The 17,741-nt window shown below is 40.6% G+C and overlaps 1 protein-coding gene across 3 annotated transcripts in view; it reads right to left on the reverse strand.

The window, feature by feature from the left end:
* Positions 1-17,741, reverse strand: part of PDE8B (phosphodiesterase 8B) — a 386,263-nt gene that overhangs the window by 134,076 nt on the left and 234,446 nt on the right. For all 3 annotated transcript variants that reach the window (XM_027100776.1, XM_027100775.1, XM_027100777.1), the window contains 2 exons: positions 4,614-4,804; positions 1,083-1,142 (listed from right to left, as the gene is read on the reverse strand). In XM_027100776.1, the coding sequence (XP_026956577.1) occupies positions 1,083-1,142; positions 4,614-4,804 (251 nt within the window). The remainder of the gene's footprint in view (positions 1-1,082; positions 1,143-4,613; positions 4,805-17,741) is intronic.

Genomic DNA, 17,741 nt, shown 5'->3' on the forward strand with positions numbered 1-17,741 from the left:
AATGAAATACTTAAAAAATAGGGGAAAAAAAGTGAAAAATAATAACAAGACACAGCAAGCCATTACTTGTCAAGGACAAGTACACATGAATAAGAAAAAAAATGAATGTTTTGTCTTGGGCCCATGGAATCAGCCAGGCTTGGGGAAATGCTGTGTGGCTTGGTACCCTTCTGGTACCCATGTCAAGACCCTAAGACCCTGTTAAGCGCTCACATCCCCAGAAGATAAAATATAAGCAAGAGGGCTGAAGAAGGCTAGTCTCACATCTCGGTTCCCCTCGCTCTTTCTTGCTGAGATCCCATCCCCCATCAAGATGGCAAGATGGTAAGAAACCAATGGGACAGTTTCTTCACTTTCCTGGGCCAAGAGCCTGTGGTAGGTGTCCAAGTGAAGAGACACAGCTCCTATCAAGAGACTCAAGGAGCAGCAGGTGAGGAGAAGTCTTTGGTTAGGGCAAGACTTGGAAGCCAGGATTTCCCACTGTTCCAATATGGCTTTGGAATGGATATTTCAAATCTCCCCTGGGCGGGGCCTGCCTGAGGGAGGCTGAAACTCTGAGTTGCTGGCCTGTCAGCTCCTTCAGGGCAGAATCTGTGCCAGTCACCACAGTGGGGCCATCCTGCTGTCCTGCTTCTAGCCACGTAACAGTCCCAACATACACTGCACCATCCTTTTCTTGCGGTGGCTTTAGCGCCTGCTCTCATGCTATAATCTGTTTCTTCTTAAGTGAAAAAAATAAGCATTCTCCTATCTCTTTTCTTCAAAGAGAAAAGATAAGCTGGAACGATGTTCTCTCCAGACCTCCTCCTCCCCAGATTCTCTACTCATTTCCAGCATATAATGAGTAACCATTTTTTTCTTGAAGTGTGTATGTGCTGACAGAAATTAGAGAGGGTAAAGAGAAAAATCCAAATATTTCCAGAAACTTGCAAAACAAAGAAAATCCCAAGTAAGATCTAAGGTTGTTGCTGTGAGGCCAAAGACCTCCCCCTTGCTTTGCCAGCTCAAAGGCTGAATTACAACAGACCAATGTTTCAGGAGGAAGAGTAGTATTCCCAGCTGGGAACGGGAGGTGAGCTTACGCTTGTGAAACCACCGCAAGAATCACCGTGTGCTCCGAGGGATTTGTGGCCCGGATCGACCTGCAAGGAGAAAGCTCCAAGTCAAACCAGTGATTACGCCTTGTTCCGTTACCAGAATACAGGACTTCTTCACAGTGAAAATGGCACAAAATCAAATGTCCCTGTAAAGAAGAAGTCTGAAAACACATGGAAAACAACAAAAAAAGATGCCCTTGTGGATTAGGACAATCTCTTTCTTTTACTAAAAAAAAAAAAAAAAAAAAAAATTTAACTCCCAGGCAATTCTCCAGTAGGTCAGACCTGCCAATTTTCCACTTCAAAAACTGGCAAATTCCACTTAACTTCCATGTTTTCTGATTGAAATTCCACTCTGCAAGAAAATTGGCAGTCCTACAATTCTCTAGTTATCAATTTGTACTTAGGGAGCTAACTGGGATGGATCTTTTTTTCTTTTAAAATAGTAGATAGTTCAGAAAGTTGCCCTGAGAAGGACTGCTGGCAGATGGATGTACACGTGCAGGTTAAGGTCTTTTAAAAATTTCACAAAGAGCCATCTCAATTTTTCAGTTGTACTGTTATTTGTGCTCAAATACTTTAAACAACTGAGTCATCAACTAGGGCTGAGAAATGGTCAACACAGTAACTGTCACTATAATGATATTTGTTGTACCATGACCGCCTGTATATCATTTGTTTATTCCCTAGGAATTTAACAGGGTTAAAATATGTAAGGATATAGAATTTTGAGGTCCATGATGCCAGAAAATGTGTTATGCTGCAGCTCAGATTCTGGATTATTTTGGTCAGGGGTCATGAGTTGGATGAACTCTTAATAAAGGGCCACATGCTTGAGTCTTAGTACAAATAAGTATGCTTGTTTCCATCCATCTCCTTGGTCTGACCTCTCTTTATTTCGAGATCCTTCAGAAGGGAACCAACACCTCTAAGAACAGAAGGCTGAGGAATTTGTGAAACAACCTGTATTTGTTTCTTTCTAGCTACTGGCATTTCTGCCCCTCTCCCATTTTTTTTTTTTTTTTTTTGGCGGTACGCGGGCCTCTCACTGTTGTAGCCTCTCCCGTTGTGGAGCACAGGCTCTGGACGCGCAGGCTCAGCGGCCATGGCTCATGGGCCCAGCCGCTCCGCGGCATGTGGGATCCTCCCAGACTGGGGCACGAACCCGTGTCCTCTGCATTGGCAGGCGGACTGTCAACCACTGCGCCACCAGGGAAGCCCCCCTCTCCATTTTAAGGTGTATGCATTACTGCTCCCCCAGGGACAGCCAGCTCATACTGCTTCATCCTCTTTGACTAAATTTCTTCACCTTTCTCTAAAAATGTACCTTCCCCATGTCCTATTCCTTGAGACCTCACTCTATGTGAGTAGAAGGCTCAAGAAAAGACCAGCTGCTGTCTTCCTGGGAAATGAAGGTTCCCCTTGCGGATAAATGGTATTTGAACGAGCTCTTTTGGAGAGACGCCTGAACTCACTATGGGCAGCAGGGGTAATGCCAGCCCAGACCACTTCCCACTCAGCCACCCTACCCCCTACCACGTCCTGGTAACATGAAGCTACACTTATCTCCTACTTAGGAGCCTACTGAAATCTCAGCAGAAATACCAGGTGCACCTAATGAAAAAAAATGTACAGTTTCAGAGGTGCGCTCTCATCTCTAGGGAGATGCTAAACACCTCTCACCTTCCTTCAGCCTCTTCCACCCCCAGGAGGTGTCATGGGTACACTGCTGGGCTGCATTCTAAGGGGTGGGGCTTAGGCAAGAGAAAACACGTTATGAACATAACTGGGCTGGAGCTCACGCTTGCTTAGCTTCTTTTGAGATTGGCTTCTGTGTTTTAGGTCCCTTCCTGCTGCTGACCTCTTCTCTCTCATTCCTCCAAAGGAACTGGTGTGGCCAGAGAGACCTGGACCTCTTCCTGGTTGAGAGGACTAAGGGGGAGCGGGGCACAGGTGAGGCCAGGGTCCAAGGAAGCATGCTAAGCTAAGGTCCAGTCCAGCTCAAAAACCAGAGATCTTGGGCCATAGATGACAATGAAGAAGGCATATCTGCTGGGAATGCGTCCCCACTCATCTTAGGGAAGGTGTGCTGGCAGTCCAGCATTCAGGAATCTCACCATCCTCAATGTGACTGGTAACAGTCAGTAAACGCACCAGCAGACACATAACCTGGCTTCTGAACTGCACTGATGCCCCACTGTTTTTCTGTGCAGCTAAGACAAACATTCACTCATCAGGAAACAAAACTACATTTCTTTATATTCAAGGAAGATTACGAAGCTTACCTGCTAACTGGGGCCTTTGCCTGAATTAAAAGAATTCTTCCTATTCATTTCTTCTTTTTACATCTGAAGCCTGTCTTAAATCATTCTATATATGCACAAAGGATTGTGCTATTTCTACTACAAAATCATGTAAGAAGAGTAAGTGGAGACCAAGAAAAAGCAGACCTGCTTAATTATAAGAGACCCCATTCTAGCCTGAAAATCACACATGCACACATACACACGCACATATATATATATACATACACATGTATCTATTTCTTAACACTAAAAATACCCAAATATTTTGTGACACATTTTATTATTATATACTTAAATAGGCAAACGTTTCTATGCAGGAAGATAGGATTATTTGGGACCAGTAAGACATTTTAAAAAAGGTTCCTTAAGAAAGTTTCTTCTTTGGAAAACTGAAAATGGTCCAAGAATAGCAAGGTGGTGCCGTGACAAGAAACTTCTCTTAACGCACTAATTCCTTGTCAGGGTACCAAAGGGTCTAAGGAACCATTTCCCTACCTTTCATTTCACTTGCTAATATTCAAGGCAATTCCAGCTCCATACGTATTTGGAGTTTGTCCTGGTCTAGCATTTAATTAGTGACCTCTTCCCATCCAGCTTCAAAGCATTCCACTTGTGCTAAATGGATCAGTTCATCCAGAGCGAACTCTGATGACTGCATTTGTTTATGAACAGGCAAGCATTTCCTCCCCAGAGCACATTTCTGTAAACAAGCAGGGGGTTTGGATCCCTGGAAGATTTGCTGCTGCTGCAAAGTAGCTGCCTTCCCTCCACGACTGCTGTAGAATCCACCCATCTGTGTCAGGCAGAGAAAAATGGTCTATTTCACACATTTCTGATGTTCATTTTGGGACAGAATAATTAAGATTAAAATATCTGGTGTAAATCCAAACTCTATCTCTGTAACAAGAACTGTGTGAATTTCAATTTTTCTTTTGGGTGAAACATGAGCCATACTCAAGGGGAGAAAACACCCTGAAGTTTTCAGCGGAGACTAGCTCACACCTCTAAATTCATCGGAACTCAAATGTGGAGAAATAGAAAAGGCCATAGGAGGAGCTACCGCCTTCACCACAGAAATCTGTATATACTACTTAGAAACATCAACACATATTTTAGAAATATGTGGGCTAGAACTAAAGACATCTTTAAATGAATTTCATTTTAAGCTGTGAAGTGGACATTTACTAACATATTAACATATCTAAGGTACCTGCACACTGCTTCTGCATCAAAGTTTCGAGTTTGTCTGTGGTCGATCACAATAATCTCATGATGTTTATCTAGAAAGCATTCCAGGGCTGACTCCGGAGTCCGAGCAATATTACATCTGTAACCGGCTCTGTCACAGGCCCACCAGAATCCATCACTCTGACTGTCTTCCTTTGCAAAGATCAGCAAAACCTGGAACACAAAGAAAAGAGAATCTTGACAGTAATCATCATCCTTAGAGAGTAGTACTGTATGCTAAAACATATATATGGAATTTAAGAAAAAAACATGTCATGAGGAACCTAGGGGTAAGACAGGAATAAAGACACAGACCTACTAGAGAATGGGCTTAAGGATATGGGGAGGGGGAAGGGTGAGTTGTGACAAAGCGAGAGAGTGGCATGGACATATATACACTACCAAACGTAAAATAGATAGCTAGTGGGAAGAAGCCACATAGCACAGGGAGATCAGCTCGGTGCTTTGTGACCACCTAGAGGGGTGGGTTAGGGAGGGTGGGAGGGAGCGAGACGCGAGACGGAAGAGATACGGGAACATATGTATATGTATAACTGATTCACTTTGTTATAAAGCAGAAACTAACACACCATTGTAAAGCAATTACACGCCAATAAAGATGTAAAAAAAAATAGAAAATAAATTTTTTTTAAAAATTAAAGAAAATAAAAAAATAAATAGCCAAAAAAAAAAAAAGCGGGCCTACAAGATACTGGTTTAAAATGCAGCCTCTGGAGAGAAGCTACCTGGGTTCAGATCCCGGCTGGTCCACTGATTCTAGGGTGTCTTTGAACAAGGTAGTTCATCTCTTCAGCCTACAGCTTCTCCAATGTCAGATGTGCTAAGAACGGTGCCCTGTAAGCTAGCTATGAGGCCTGAGCACAGAATACATGGTCCATCGCTCTGCTGGTGGTTGTTACCCATTTGTAATTTCCTAACTGGCTTTGTTTTTAAATAGACTGAGCACTATGAAAATAGGCTAATCAACACAAGTTAGACTATGATTCACGTACACACATATTTGGGGCCAGGGCAGCTGGTGTTCGTCTCAAGGTACCTGGCCACCTCTCTAAACTTAGCACTTAAATCCTTATCCAGACACAGAAGGGACGGGAACTCAAAACAATCTCAAAAACTAATTCCAACACCTAGCGTTTGCCAACTCTAGAAAGAACAATTGTGAAATGTGAAGCTATTGGAGCTAAGGTGAGGCAACGTGCCTCTTTTTTCTTCATTGAAAAGTGAAGCCCCGCTCCCTGGAAAGAAGGTAGCCATACTTCCCACCATGTTACCCTCTTCATTCCCTGGGCTCTGGGACCCAGATTCCCTGGTGGCCAGAAAGCCAGAGATGGCGATACCACCACCTGAACTTGTTCATTTATTTGTTTGTGGTCTATCTTCCCCACTAGAATTGAGCTCCAGGACAGCAAGGACCTGCCTGTCTTGTTCCTGCTGTGACCCCCTGCCGGTCAGCACTTACTATCTGAGTGAAAGGAGGGTTTCTGCAAAATGTAAGAGGGTTTTTACTGTCAATTGGAATAAAACTACGTCACAGCAATAGGTCTAATAAGAAATACATATAATAATCTCAAGATATTGATAAGGCATTTAATATTCTTCACCAACCACTTCTGGTTTAAACAGTTAGGAACAGAAGGGAAGTTTCTGGTCCTTTAAGTCCATAGCCAATGCCATTCTTCATGATGAAATTCTCAATGTCTTTCATTTAAAGTCAGAAACAAGACAAACTGTCCAATAATTACCACTACATTTTAAAAATGCTTCATTAATTGACAATACATAGAAAAACAGAAACAACAGTATAATTACCCTCATGTACCCATCACCCGGCTTCAGCAATAACCAACTCCTGGCCAATCTAGCTTCAATTCTCTCCCTAGCCACTTTCCAACTCCTGTATCAGCTTGCAGTAAATCCCACATATTTCATCCATATGCATCTATTAAAGACTCTTTTCTAAAAACAAAAAAAGAAACCACACCACCATTTCATACCTAAACCTCTCCAATAATTCCTTACCGTTAAACATCTGAATGTATTATAAATGCCATTTGTTCTACACTGTTTGAATCATTTCCTGTTTTCTCAAATGCCATGTTTCCAGAAGAGAAATAATATTTTTCAGTATGATTTTGACATTTACTTCTTAGCACATGGCTTGAAATCACATGCCAGTAACACATGAGGCAGCCACACTTATTAACGGCTCACTCCGGGCACGGGTCTGTCACTCCTCAGGTCAGTCTATCCCCCAAAACCTCAGCTACAGAGCTACTTCTAGGAAGAAACAGGACGTGGCTCTTCCAAGAGAAGTGAGGGGCTCAGCCTTGTGGATCTTGAGAGTGAAAAGAAAGCCTTCAAACAGAACTGTTAACAATGGAGCTACAATGAAAAAAATCAGGTAGAATAAACTGGCTTGTACAAAAAGTCACTAGCCCTTTACTTGATGTAGCTGTGGCATTAGCATGAGAAACTCAATAAGCAAAGCCTAGAAGTCAGAAAAGGTGACAGAACTTCTCTCATCTGTCTGGCTGAACTATGATTGCTAAGCAAGAACCTCAACACTTTATATTTCCTTTATACCATTTATGCCTCAATATTTGACGAATGCAATAAGAACCTAACTGTATTCCCATATTGGACATTGCTACAGTTATTAATCTCATGTCTTAGATGTCCTTAAAAGACGGGAGTGCTCCACTTTGGGAAAAATAAAGTCATTATTCAAGTATTTCCTGAGCACCTACTATGTACCTACTCTGTTTTTAATTGCTTGGAGTACGCTGATGAACAAAATAAAGACCTCTTGCATTGTAGGGGTAAAGAAACAAACAACAGGCATGAGAAATAAGCAAATGATATGGAATGGTAAAAGTGGTAAGTGCTAGGTAAAGACAGTAGGGTTGAGTAAGAGGGATCCAGAGTGGGTGCTGGGACCAGTATTAAGTCAGGTGGTTAGGGTAAGCCTCACCGAGAAAGTGACATGTGAGCAAATGCCTGAAGGAAATGAAAAAGTCAAGTTGATAACTGAAGAAAAAGCATTCCACAAAGAGGGACCAGATCCACTGGTTCCTATAGTGGGACTCATGCCTGATGTGTTCAAGGAACTCAAGGAAGCCAGTGTGACAGAGAGGAGTGTGAGCTGGTGGGAGAGGAAGTGGAGCTCACAGCAGAGGGCTCGATCTTGGTAATGCCTGGTTTAGGAACTTACACCAGATTTCACTTGGAAACTTAAAAACCAATTCAAAGTGGGGAGTTGTATTAATTATGCCTCGTTAATTTTGATATTTCTGATGCTTTGACATCTGGAGCCTTGATGACCCTGGAGGGATGCCCCAGAGGGATAACCAATTCTCCAACCCCTAGAGAAAGCAAATGACTTGCCTAGGAACGCACTTTTCGTATGCAAACCAATCCAGTCCGTACTCCTACCACCTCTATCACTTGCTAACCCTCTGGACCACTATCTACCTGCTCTAATCACTGCAGCGCCAGGCACCAGACAACTAGGGACAGCCCTTCTGCCCAACACTCTTCTGGAATGATTCAAACTAGCTAAACCTGTCTACCCTGCTTTCCCTGCCTCACAGCTTCCCACAGAAACCACAGTCAAGGCTCTGGCCCACATTTGCCCCTTTAGGCTCCCTGCCTCCAATCAACCTTAGTGCTTCCCTCTGTGATCCTGCACTGACCGCCCTTCCTCTCAGAAACTGTAACAAACTATCTTTCAGTGACAGTCTCTCCTAATCTGTTGGCCTCCCCCTACCTGAATAAAAATTAAAATCTACATATTGAAACAAGAGTATTTATATTACAAGAGTACTCACTAGAAAATCTCTCTAGGTAGTATTCAAAATTTTTTCCATTTATAAAAAAATAATTCAGAAAGACTACTTTTCAGTAATCCAACTCCTAAGCAAAGTGAAAATCTATGGGAATTAAAAAACTATATATATATATTTAGAGTAAAGTACTATAGTAATCAGTTTTTTTAAGGTCTGCCTATCTCTGGAAAATTCTATCTTCTTTAGGAAAGGAACCCACCCAAGTAACCAAAGCTGTACTCTCTGTCCCCATCTCCTAGGCCACAGCTGGACTAATAATGTTGTTTCCGGGAATTTGAAATGTGAACAGAGAGACACAGAGGCTGGGAATTAGGACCCGTGGCTCATTAATAGTAGAGATACTGAAGGAAGAAGCTTAAATCCCTTCTGTCAAAATACTCAGAGATGGCTCATTGTCACCCTTTCTGAGCCATGGCTTTTCAACTCTTCCTTGGATTCTGAAAAAGAAAACACACTATCTATTTCTTACTCATTTACTATTTTGTGTAAGACAGCTGTTACTTAAAACCAAAGAACATAACCCCTCAAGAGCCTTTTGTGATATAGTCCCTCTTCAGATTTATCATTCCATGTATCAATATTTAGTTTCTTTGTCAAACATGTCAGTTTGTAAATGTTTATTGACCATTCACTGAGGCAAATCCCATAAAATGATTTTGTAAAATATATTTTAAAAAATAATTAATAAATAGCTGAACTTAATTTATAAAGAGTAAAAACTGACTCTTACTTGCTCTAAATAGTATGTGGAACATTCTTTCAAAGAATACTTTTTGATGACCTATCATGCACGATGTTAAGAACTGAGAGTAAGAAGCTGACAGAGACAACCATAGTCCAGTCTCTACCCCTAGGACGCAAGCAGGGGAGAGGTTCAGGTAAGCAGATAAGTACAAGAGACGCTCTAATAAGCAGTGACCAAAGACAGAGCAAGGACATGGCATCCAGGGAAAGAATCTAGGCACAGGAGAACAGGAAGAAGGAAGTGGTTTTGTTATATCAACCTCACTGTACTGTTGTAAACACAGCGAAAGAGAAGATTAAAAGCAGATCTGGGGTGAAGCCTGGGGCAATGAGGAAACATCTACTTCTGGAGCAGATCTTGGCCAGTTTGGGCTTTGTCCAGGATCAGAACACAAACACAGGCAGTGCTCACTTTGCATGGCAGTGTCAGACCATATAAATGACCATGCAAAGCAATCTTAATGAAGGATGGTAAAAACGGCGGTTCCATGACATTTCGAAATTTTGTCAAAACATAAAAAACTTTTATTGTTGGTTATAAATGTATAGCGAAATGAAAAATGTAAAATTAATATTTATTCAGTGCACTTACTTTAAAACATTAGAAACTGTGAATTAAAAAAAATTTTTAAGCTGATTGAGTAGTTTGAACAGCCCTTGCCTTCTTCCAGTTGTATAAATTATGATACAGAATGAGCCTCTTTTATACGCCTTGGTGAATTATAAACTCTTAAGTTTGGATCAGCTTCCAACATTTTATCCTCTGTACTTTCAATGTCATGAAATGTCCCCAGAGTTCCTTTAATTACTGTGCAGTTTTTTGTTGGCATCACTTCATCTTTTTCGTCACAACCACTTTCTTCATTTAGCTCAATAAACTTGCATTGATTAACTTCCTCTGGCAACCCTCTCTCACAGGCAGCAGTGTCAACATTGCCAGTCAGCTTTCTTCTCTAACTCCATTTACATTGCTGTTTCACTTCCAGCATTATCGCTTTCCATTCCTTTGCTACACTTTTGTCTTTGTGGGCTAGCTCCTTCTTTCAATGATACACTTATATATATTTTGTAATGCCGTGTGAGTTATCACGGAGAGATAAAGGGGTGACACAGCTGCACACTCTGCTGTCTGTGCTAGAACAGGTAGAGACTTCAAAAAAAGTGATGTGGTTCGTCACTGCACAGGCTGCACATTTGTTATTTATGTAATGACTTGTGGACTGAAGAACTAGCAGCAAAGTTTGCACTTGATGCAATCATCACAATTAAAACACCAATGTGACTGCAATCTTTGGGCCTGGTGTTATTTAGTGCTGGAACTGTGCAAAGCCAGGGCTACCTGTACAGCTTTTCAAACGTAGCTATGAATACCTCAAACTACCATGCAGGGTCTCCCTCTATTTCTACCTACACCTTCTTAGAACCACAAAGTTTATTTATTTATTTGTTTTTATTTTTGGCTGTGTTGGGTCTTTGTTGCTGTGCGAGGACTTTCTCTAGTTGCGGTGAGCAGGGGCTACTCTTCGTTGCAGTGCGCAGGCTTCTCATTGTCATGGCTTCTCTTTGTTGTGGAGCACAGGCCCTAGGCACGCGGGCTTCAGTAGTTGTGGCACGTGGGCTCAGTAGTTGTGGCTCGCAGGCTCTAGAGCCCAGGCGCAGTAGTTGTGGCACATCGGCTTAGTTGCTCCGTGGCATGTGGGATCTCCCTGGACTAGGGCTTGAACCTGCATCCCCTGCATTGGCAGGTGGATTCTTAACCACTGCGCCACCAGGGAAGTCCGGAACCACAAAGTTTAATTCATCTTTCAACCCAAGCCAGAATAATGAAGTAAGGGATGACCGAGAGCAGGACCCAGAGAATGAAGTGTAAGAGGCTGCAGGGGGTAGCACTCAGATTCCGGGGGACTTGGGGCGGGCGGTCCTAGTGGCCATGACAAGGACAGGGACCATGACTCTCAGGAGTTCTCAGAGCAGGAAGGGACTCTGGGGGTGATCCATCAACCCCCAATCAACAGATGAGTTCAGCAACTTCTCTAAGCAGAGCAGCAGCACAGCTGGACCCACAATTCCCAGCGCCTCCTTCAGTAATCTTTCCCGATGTCCTCTTGCTGTGCTACAAGTACTGTAACCATTCCTTTGACATGTTTTTTCAAGAAAGTACTGAAAACTATCTTTTTGAGGACAGCAATAAGCAGTCTTTGATAGCTAAGTGAGTATGAAACTATATTCTCTGGTGAAGGCTAATTATGAAAAAGATGAAAAATAAAACCCTAGCTTTTCCTTAACTTGAAGACAATGTAAGTGTTCGTTATTATTAGTGTTCTTTCTAGAAAGCGTGTGTCTACATGTCTCCAAATGGATCATCAACGTCTACTATTAAACATCTAACTTTCAGAATACTTGGTTTGGCTTTAAGCAAAAGCCAGGTTAACAAGTAGCTTCTAGAGTAGATCACATATATATCTACATCATACTAAACAGCTGGCCAATCTGATCATAGGTGGGGTCGATTCGGTTGGAAAAAAATGGTTTGGGAGCTTTCCTCCAATGTCCCTAAGAAAGTAATGCTAATACGTCTTGTTTAATACATCTTTTTGGTGATCTGATGTTAACTAAACTCTGAAATTTGCACACACTGGAACTACGCAAAGTAAGGGCTTTGTCGAGCAGCTACAGTTTAATGAGAATTTAAGGGCCAGCCATGACACTGAAAGGACTTTAAACATACTATCTCATTTAATAACCCTTCACAACTCTTTCGAGTTGGGCATCATCCCCACTTACAGACGTGGAGACTGAGATATGGGATGATTAAGAGACATGCCCACAGCCACACAACTAACAAGATTTGAACTGAGGTTGGCTGGACCCCTGAGCCTGGGCGATCATTAAGTAACGTACTCTATTTTACCCCCAAAATATTGGCCCAAAACCCCTAACAACTCTGTGGTTCCATGAAATTGGCTGGGCCAGGTAGAGGACCTGACTTGGTACCAGCAGTAAGGACAGACAGGAGGGGAGATGCTGACCACAGCAAGTTACTGAGTCTGAACACCTCCATCACTCAGTCATTTCATTTACTATGTGAAGAACAGCTTCCCACAAGGCCAAAGGATCTCCAACATAAAGTCTCCAATATATAATGGTTCCAGAAAAAAAATCCATGTCCACACAACATAGAAGTTTAAGTTTTAAAGGAAAGTGCTGTCTTGCTGGGAAAACGCTTAGGCCAGAGCAGTGAAGATCTGTTTCCAAGTCCAGTCGGAAAGCTCTGTGAGGGGCAGGGGCGACAGCACTCTAAGCAGAGACAATTCCACACACGGGGAAGTAAATATGCTCCAGGCACTGATGAAGAAAAGACCTCTTGATTTTCAGATGGTATCATGCTGATAAAAATCTATTGCCTCATAATATTTCCCCCATTTTTTTTTTTTTTTTTTTTTTTTTGCTAAGACTGGAAAACATGCCCTGCTGTGAGTCACAGGCACTCACCCAGGAGAGCTGTCCTCTACAATACGACGAGGCACGTCCACCCGCTCCACTCCCAACAGCACTCCCACCAGGCCACATCACACCTCCTGGTCTCTACACGGGAGCAAATTTCCCCTGGTGACCTCAGAAGTGCACCGTCAAAAGCAACCACATCCTGGAATATGCTTGTCAAGTAAGTTCCTCCCAAGTCCTAAGCGTTACGGTTGATGTAGTTAACATTTTCGGCATGACAGTGAAGTTACAGAGTAGATATTTTTCTCCAAGAAAAAGAAAATTACAGAATTTTGCTCCAAGAAAAAAAAAATTTAAAAACTAAGGTTCTAGGCCATTTCGAAGACAGTTGCAATGGCAGTATCAGAAGCACAAGAACACTTGACTAGATATCTCTGCCTTTCAAGTTAGAATGTAGTAGACAATAAAACCAACCAGCCAGACTCCCTGGGTGGTCAGGGGTCATTGTTCGGCCCCCTTCCCCTGCAGCACCTGGTGCAGAGCCTTGAGCACATAGGTACTCCACACACTCGAACTGGATGGATCAGTGAGTGAAATAACATTTGAATGAGACCCAGGAGTAAAGACATCCTTGGTTCTAAGTTGAGCTTATTATTTTTTTAAAAAAGAGTCTCTTAATTATTCTGTCCCTCATTCAGAGAGGGACTCTTGACCACTTGTATCTGCTGTCATGGGGGCCAAACTCATGTGACAGGAACCAGGCAGGGTACACGGTAGCAGTGGAAACACTCCACCTCTCATGCTGGGTGGTGGGTTCACGGCATTAGTTTTACTATTATATTTCATAGCTTATGAGCACGAATTTAAAATGTGCGTTATGTTTTAACATACCAAATAGAATAAGCCCAAAATTACAGACAATTGTTTTTGTGATGAGGGAGTGAGTCCGTTATGGGATATTTAAATACTGCAAAGGACTATATCGTATTTGAGAGGATAGAAATACAGTACACTTGAGACTTTGTTATAAAATTTGACTGCTAAACAAACATATTAAAAACAAGCTAAGGGTAACCACTAAAATAGAAGCGTAACCTACAGTTTCTAAAACAGAGAAAATAAAAGGTAATTCCGAAAACTATGTCAACTTAACAAAAAGTAGAAATATGAGAAAAAGAAAAAGGGTAACAAATAGAAAATCAAGACTAATTGTATCAGTAATCACACTCAGTGGAACAAGATTACACTCACTTATTAAAGTCAGATTATCAGAATAGGTTTTAGAAAAATAAAACTATGTGCTCCTTATAAGAGGGATAAAGTTATAGATAAAACCGAAAATGAAAAGATAGAAAAAGATATACCAGGAAAATATTAACCAAAGAAAGCTTGTCCAGCCATATTACCAACAAATAAAATAGAAATTAAGGCAGAAGTTTAAAGAGGGACACTACATAATAATAAAAGGATCAGTCACCAAGAACACACAACAATCTAGAACTTGGATGTACATTAACATGACAGACTCAAAACATAAGAAAATATTAAGAAATATTGAGGATATTGACATATCCATTACAATAGAAACTAACAGAACACAAAAAATTAAGATAGAGATGATTTCAACAGCATCATTAATAAAGTTGAATTAATTTCACAGATATAGAAACCTGTATTCCAGAAATAGAGATACACTTTTTTAAAAGTTTTTGTGGAAAATTTCAAAACTGGCTACATTATTGGCTACCAAACAAGTTGCAACAAGTATGAAAGAATCAGGCATCAGGTAATTCAATGGAGCAAGGAATACACAGTCATTTCAACAAATGGAGCTGCTCATTCAACATGGAAGGAAAAAGAGCCTTGACCTCTTTATTCCACCATACATAAAAATGAACTTGAGACAGATTATAGATCTAAAATTAAAATTTAACAATAAAGTTTCTAGAAGAAAACGAGAAATAATCTTCAACCTGGGATTAAGGATTCATAGACCACAGAAAGTAATAACCATAAAAGGAGTGATAAATTAGACTATATCAAAACTAAAATTTTTGCTCAAAATCCAAGTTTGTGAAAATGAAGACAGGAGCCACACATTGGAAGAAAATATTTTCAAAATCTGATAAAGGACTCGGGACAAGAATATATACAGAATTCCCACAACTCAGTAGTTTTTTAAAAGTCAACCCAACTAAAAATGGGCGGAAGACTTAACTAAACATTCACAGAAGATTTTAAAAATGGCCAATCAGCGAACAAAAAAGTGCTCACATTATTAGTCATGGAGAAATGCAAATTTAACTTACCGTAAGATAGAACTACTCACCTACTAGATGAGCTAAAATTAAGAGACTGAAACAAACATTACCAAGGATTTGAAGTAATAAGAACTCACATTGCTTGTAGGAGTGTAAAATGGTACAACCACTTTGAGAAAAGATCTGGATATATCTTATAAATAGTGTCTAAACACACTATTGTTTTGAAGGTTCTAGCAGGACAATCAGGCTAACAAAATAAAAGGCATTCAGATTGGGAAGAGAGTAGTAATGTTATGATCCTGTATATAGAAAATCCTAAAGAATTCACACAAAAATGTAAAAGCTAATAAATGAGTTCAATCAATATACAAAAATAAATAGATTTCTATACACTAGCAATGAACAACCCAAAACTGAAAGTAAGGAAACAATTCCATTTGTCATAGCATCAAAAAGAATAAAATATTTCAGGAATAAATTTAACAAAAATATAAAACACTACACTAAAAACTACAAGACATTGGTGAAAGAAGTTAAAGAAAATCTAAATAAATGGAAAAACATCTTATGTTAATGGATTGGAAGACAAAGTGGTTAACACAGTAATATTCCCAAATTGATCCACAGGTTTAATGCAATCACTATCAAAATCCCAGCTGGTCCCCCTCACTCCCCAAATTAACAAGCTGGTCCTGAAATTCATATGAAGATTCAAGGGACCCAGACAGCAAAAACAACCTTGAAAGATAAGAAAGTCGGGAGACTCACACTTCAAAGTTACAGAAATCAAGATAGTGTGGTACTGGCATAGGACAGACATATATCAATGGAATAGAAATAAGAATCCAGAAATAGATGCTCACAATCATGGTCAGTTGATTTTAGAAAAACATGCCAAGACAATTCAATGGGGAAAGAATATTCTTTTTAACAAATGCTGCTGCACAACTAGATATCCAAAAAGAATGAAGCCCTACCTCACACCACATACAAAAGTTAAATCAAAATGGATCATAGAGCTAAATATAAGAGCTACAACTATAAAACTCTTAGAAGAAAACAAAGGAGTAACACTTTGTGACCTCAGATTAGGCGATAGATTCTTAGGTACGACACTAAATGATAAAGAAAAATTTCAGAATGATGCCTGCTGCCTGACACCTTTCAAATAAAGTTTAAAATATTCAAGACAAAGTAAATATTAATGGATACATGGGACTTCCCTGGTGGTCCAGTGGTTAAGAATCTGCCTTCCAACGCAGGGGACACGGGTTCAATCCCTGGTCGGGGAACTAAGATCCCACATGCTGCAGGGCAACTAAGCCTGCGTGCCACAACTACAGAGCCCGCATGCCGCAACTAGAGCCTACACACCACAACTACAGAGCCCATGCACCACAACTAGAGAGCCTGTGTGCCACGACTACTGAGCCCGCACACTCTGAAGCCTGTGCACCACAACTAGAGAGAAGCCCGTGTACTGCAACGAAAGATCCCACGTGCTGCAACAAAAGATCCCGTGTGCCGCAACAAAGACCCAATGCAGCCAAAAATAAATAAATAATTTTTAAAAATGGATACATGAATATGTAGAAGAAATATACAAATACCTATCATAATCAATCTCCAAACAGTGGTTACTTTTAGGGAAGAGAGAGGAGGGCAAAGGGATAAATAAGGCTTAAAGTATCTGTAATCTCGTTTCTAAAAAGAACTCTGAGACAAATAGGACATCCTTGATAAAATAAATTTATCATGTTTGATAAAATAAAATTAGCATATTTCATAAAAGTGGATATGGGTATACACATGTACTTTTATGAGTATTTAAAATACTTTACAATTTAACAAATTATATTTTATAAAAATGAGACATCCTTGGGGACGTCCCTGGTGGTCCAGTGGTTAAGACTTTGCCTTCCAATGCAGGGGTTGCGGGTTTAATCCCTGGTCGGGGAGCTAAGATCCCACATGCCTCGCAGCCAAAAAACCAAAACATAAAACAGAAGCAGTATCGTAACAAATTCAATAAAGACTTTAAAAATGGTCCACATCAAAAAAAAAAAAATCTCAAAAAAAAAAAAAGATTTAAGAATGAGATGCCCTTATCATGAGCATTCATTGCCAGTACAACACAGGGTGAAAAATGAAGGTAAATTAAAGTAACTGATCTAAAACCACACTAATCCCAAGAAAAATTCTGGAAATTACTTTGGGAATAAATACTGATATCAGAACCTTTGTCACTGCCTTCATTCAAAATGGACTACAAAGTCCATGCCCCCAGAATGAATACTGGAATTTTCCACTTGTTTGTATTCTATATAAATAGTTGTGGCTTATGTTTATTTTAATAAATTCTCTCTTCCTCTCTCTCTCTGCTCCTAAATTTGTTTTCATCCAATTTTCCCAAGCTTAAATCTCTTGTTTTTTTCCTTTCCCTAGATTTGCATTTCCTTTTCCGAGCAACAGTAAATTATTTTCTTTTCCAACCGCTCTTAAATCAAACAGTACATTTCTTTGGTTGGTTTTTCACTTTCATCTACATGTTAATTGGTTTATTTACATCTTCTCTACATCTTCACTCGTCCAAAGTACAGCACAAGTTTCCAGGTGCTAACAAGCTACAGTTTTACAAGGAGGAAGGTGGCTCATCTAGGTCTACCAGGAAGATGCAGATGCAGATGAGGACTTAACAAACACTTCTCATACCTATTTCCTCACAGGGCACACAGAAAGCTGGAGGGGTGGTGGGGAGGACATGGGTACTGCTGATGTTGGAGGGTGGTCAAG

Source organism: Aethalodelphis obliquidens, unplaced genomic scaffold (assembly GCF_003676395.1).
Source record: "Aethalodelphis obliquidens isolate GAN/ISIS:26980383/991018 unplaced genomic scaffold, ASM367639v1 scaffold4, whole genome shotgun sequence".
Lineage (NCBI taxonomy): Eukaryota > Metazoa > Chordata > Mammalia > Artiodactyla > Delphinidae > Aethalodelphis > Aethalodelphis obliquidens.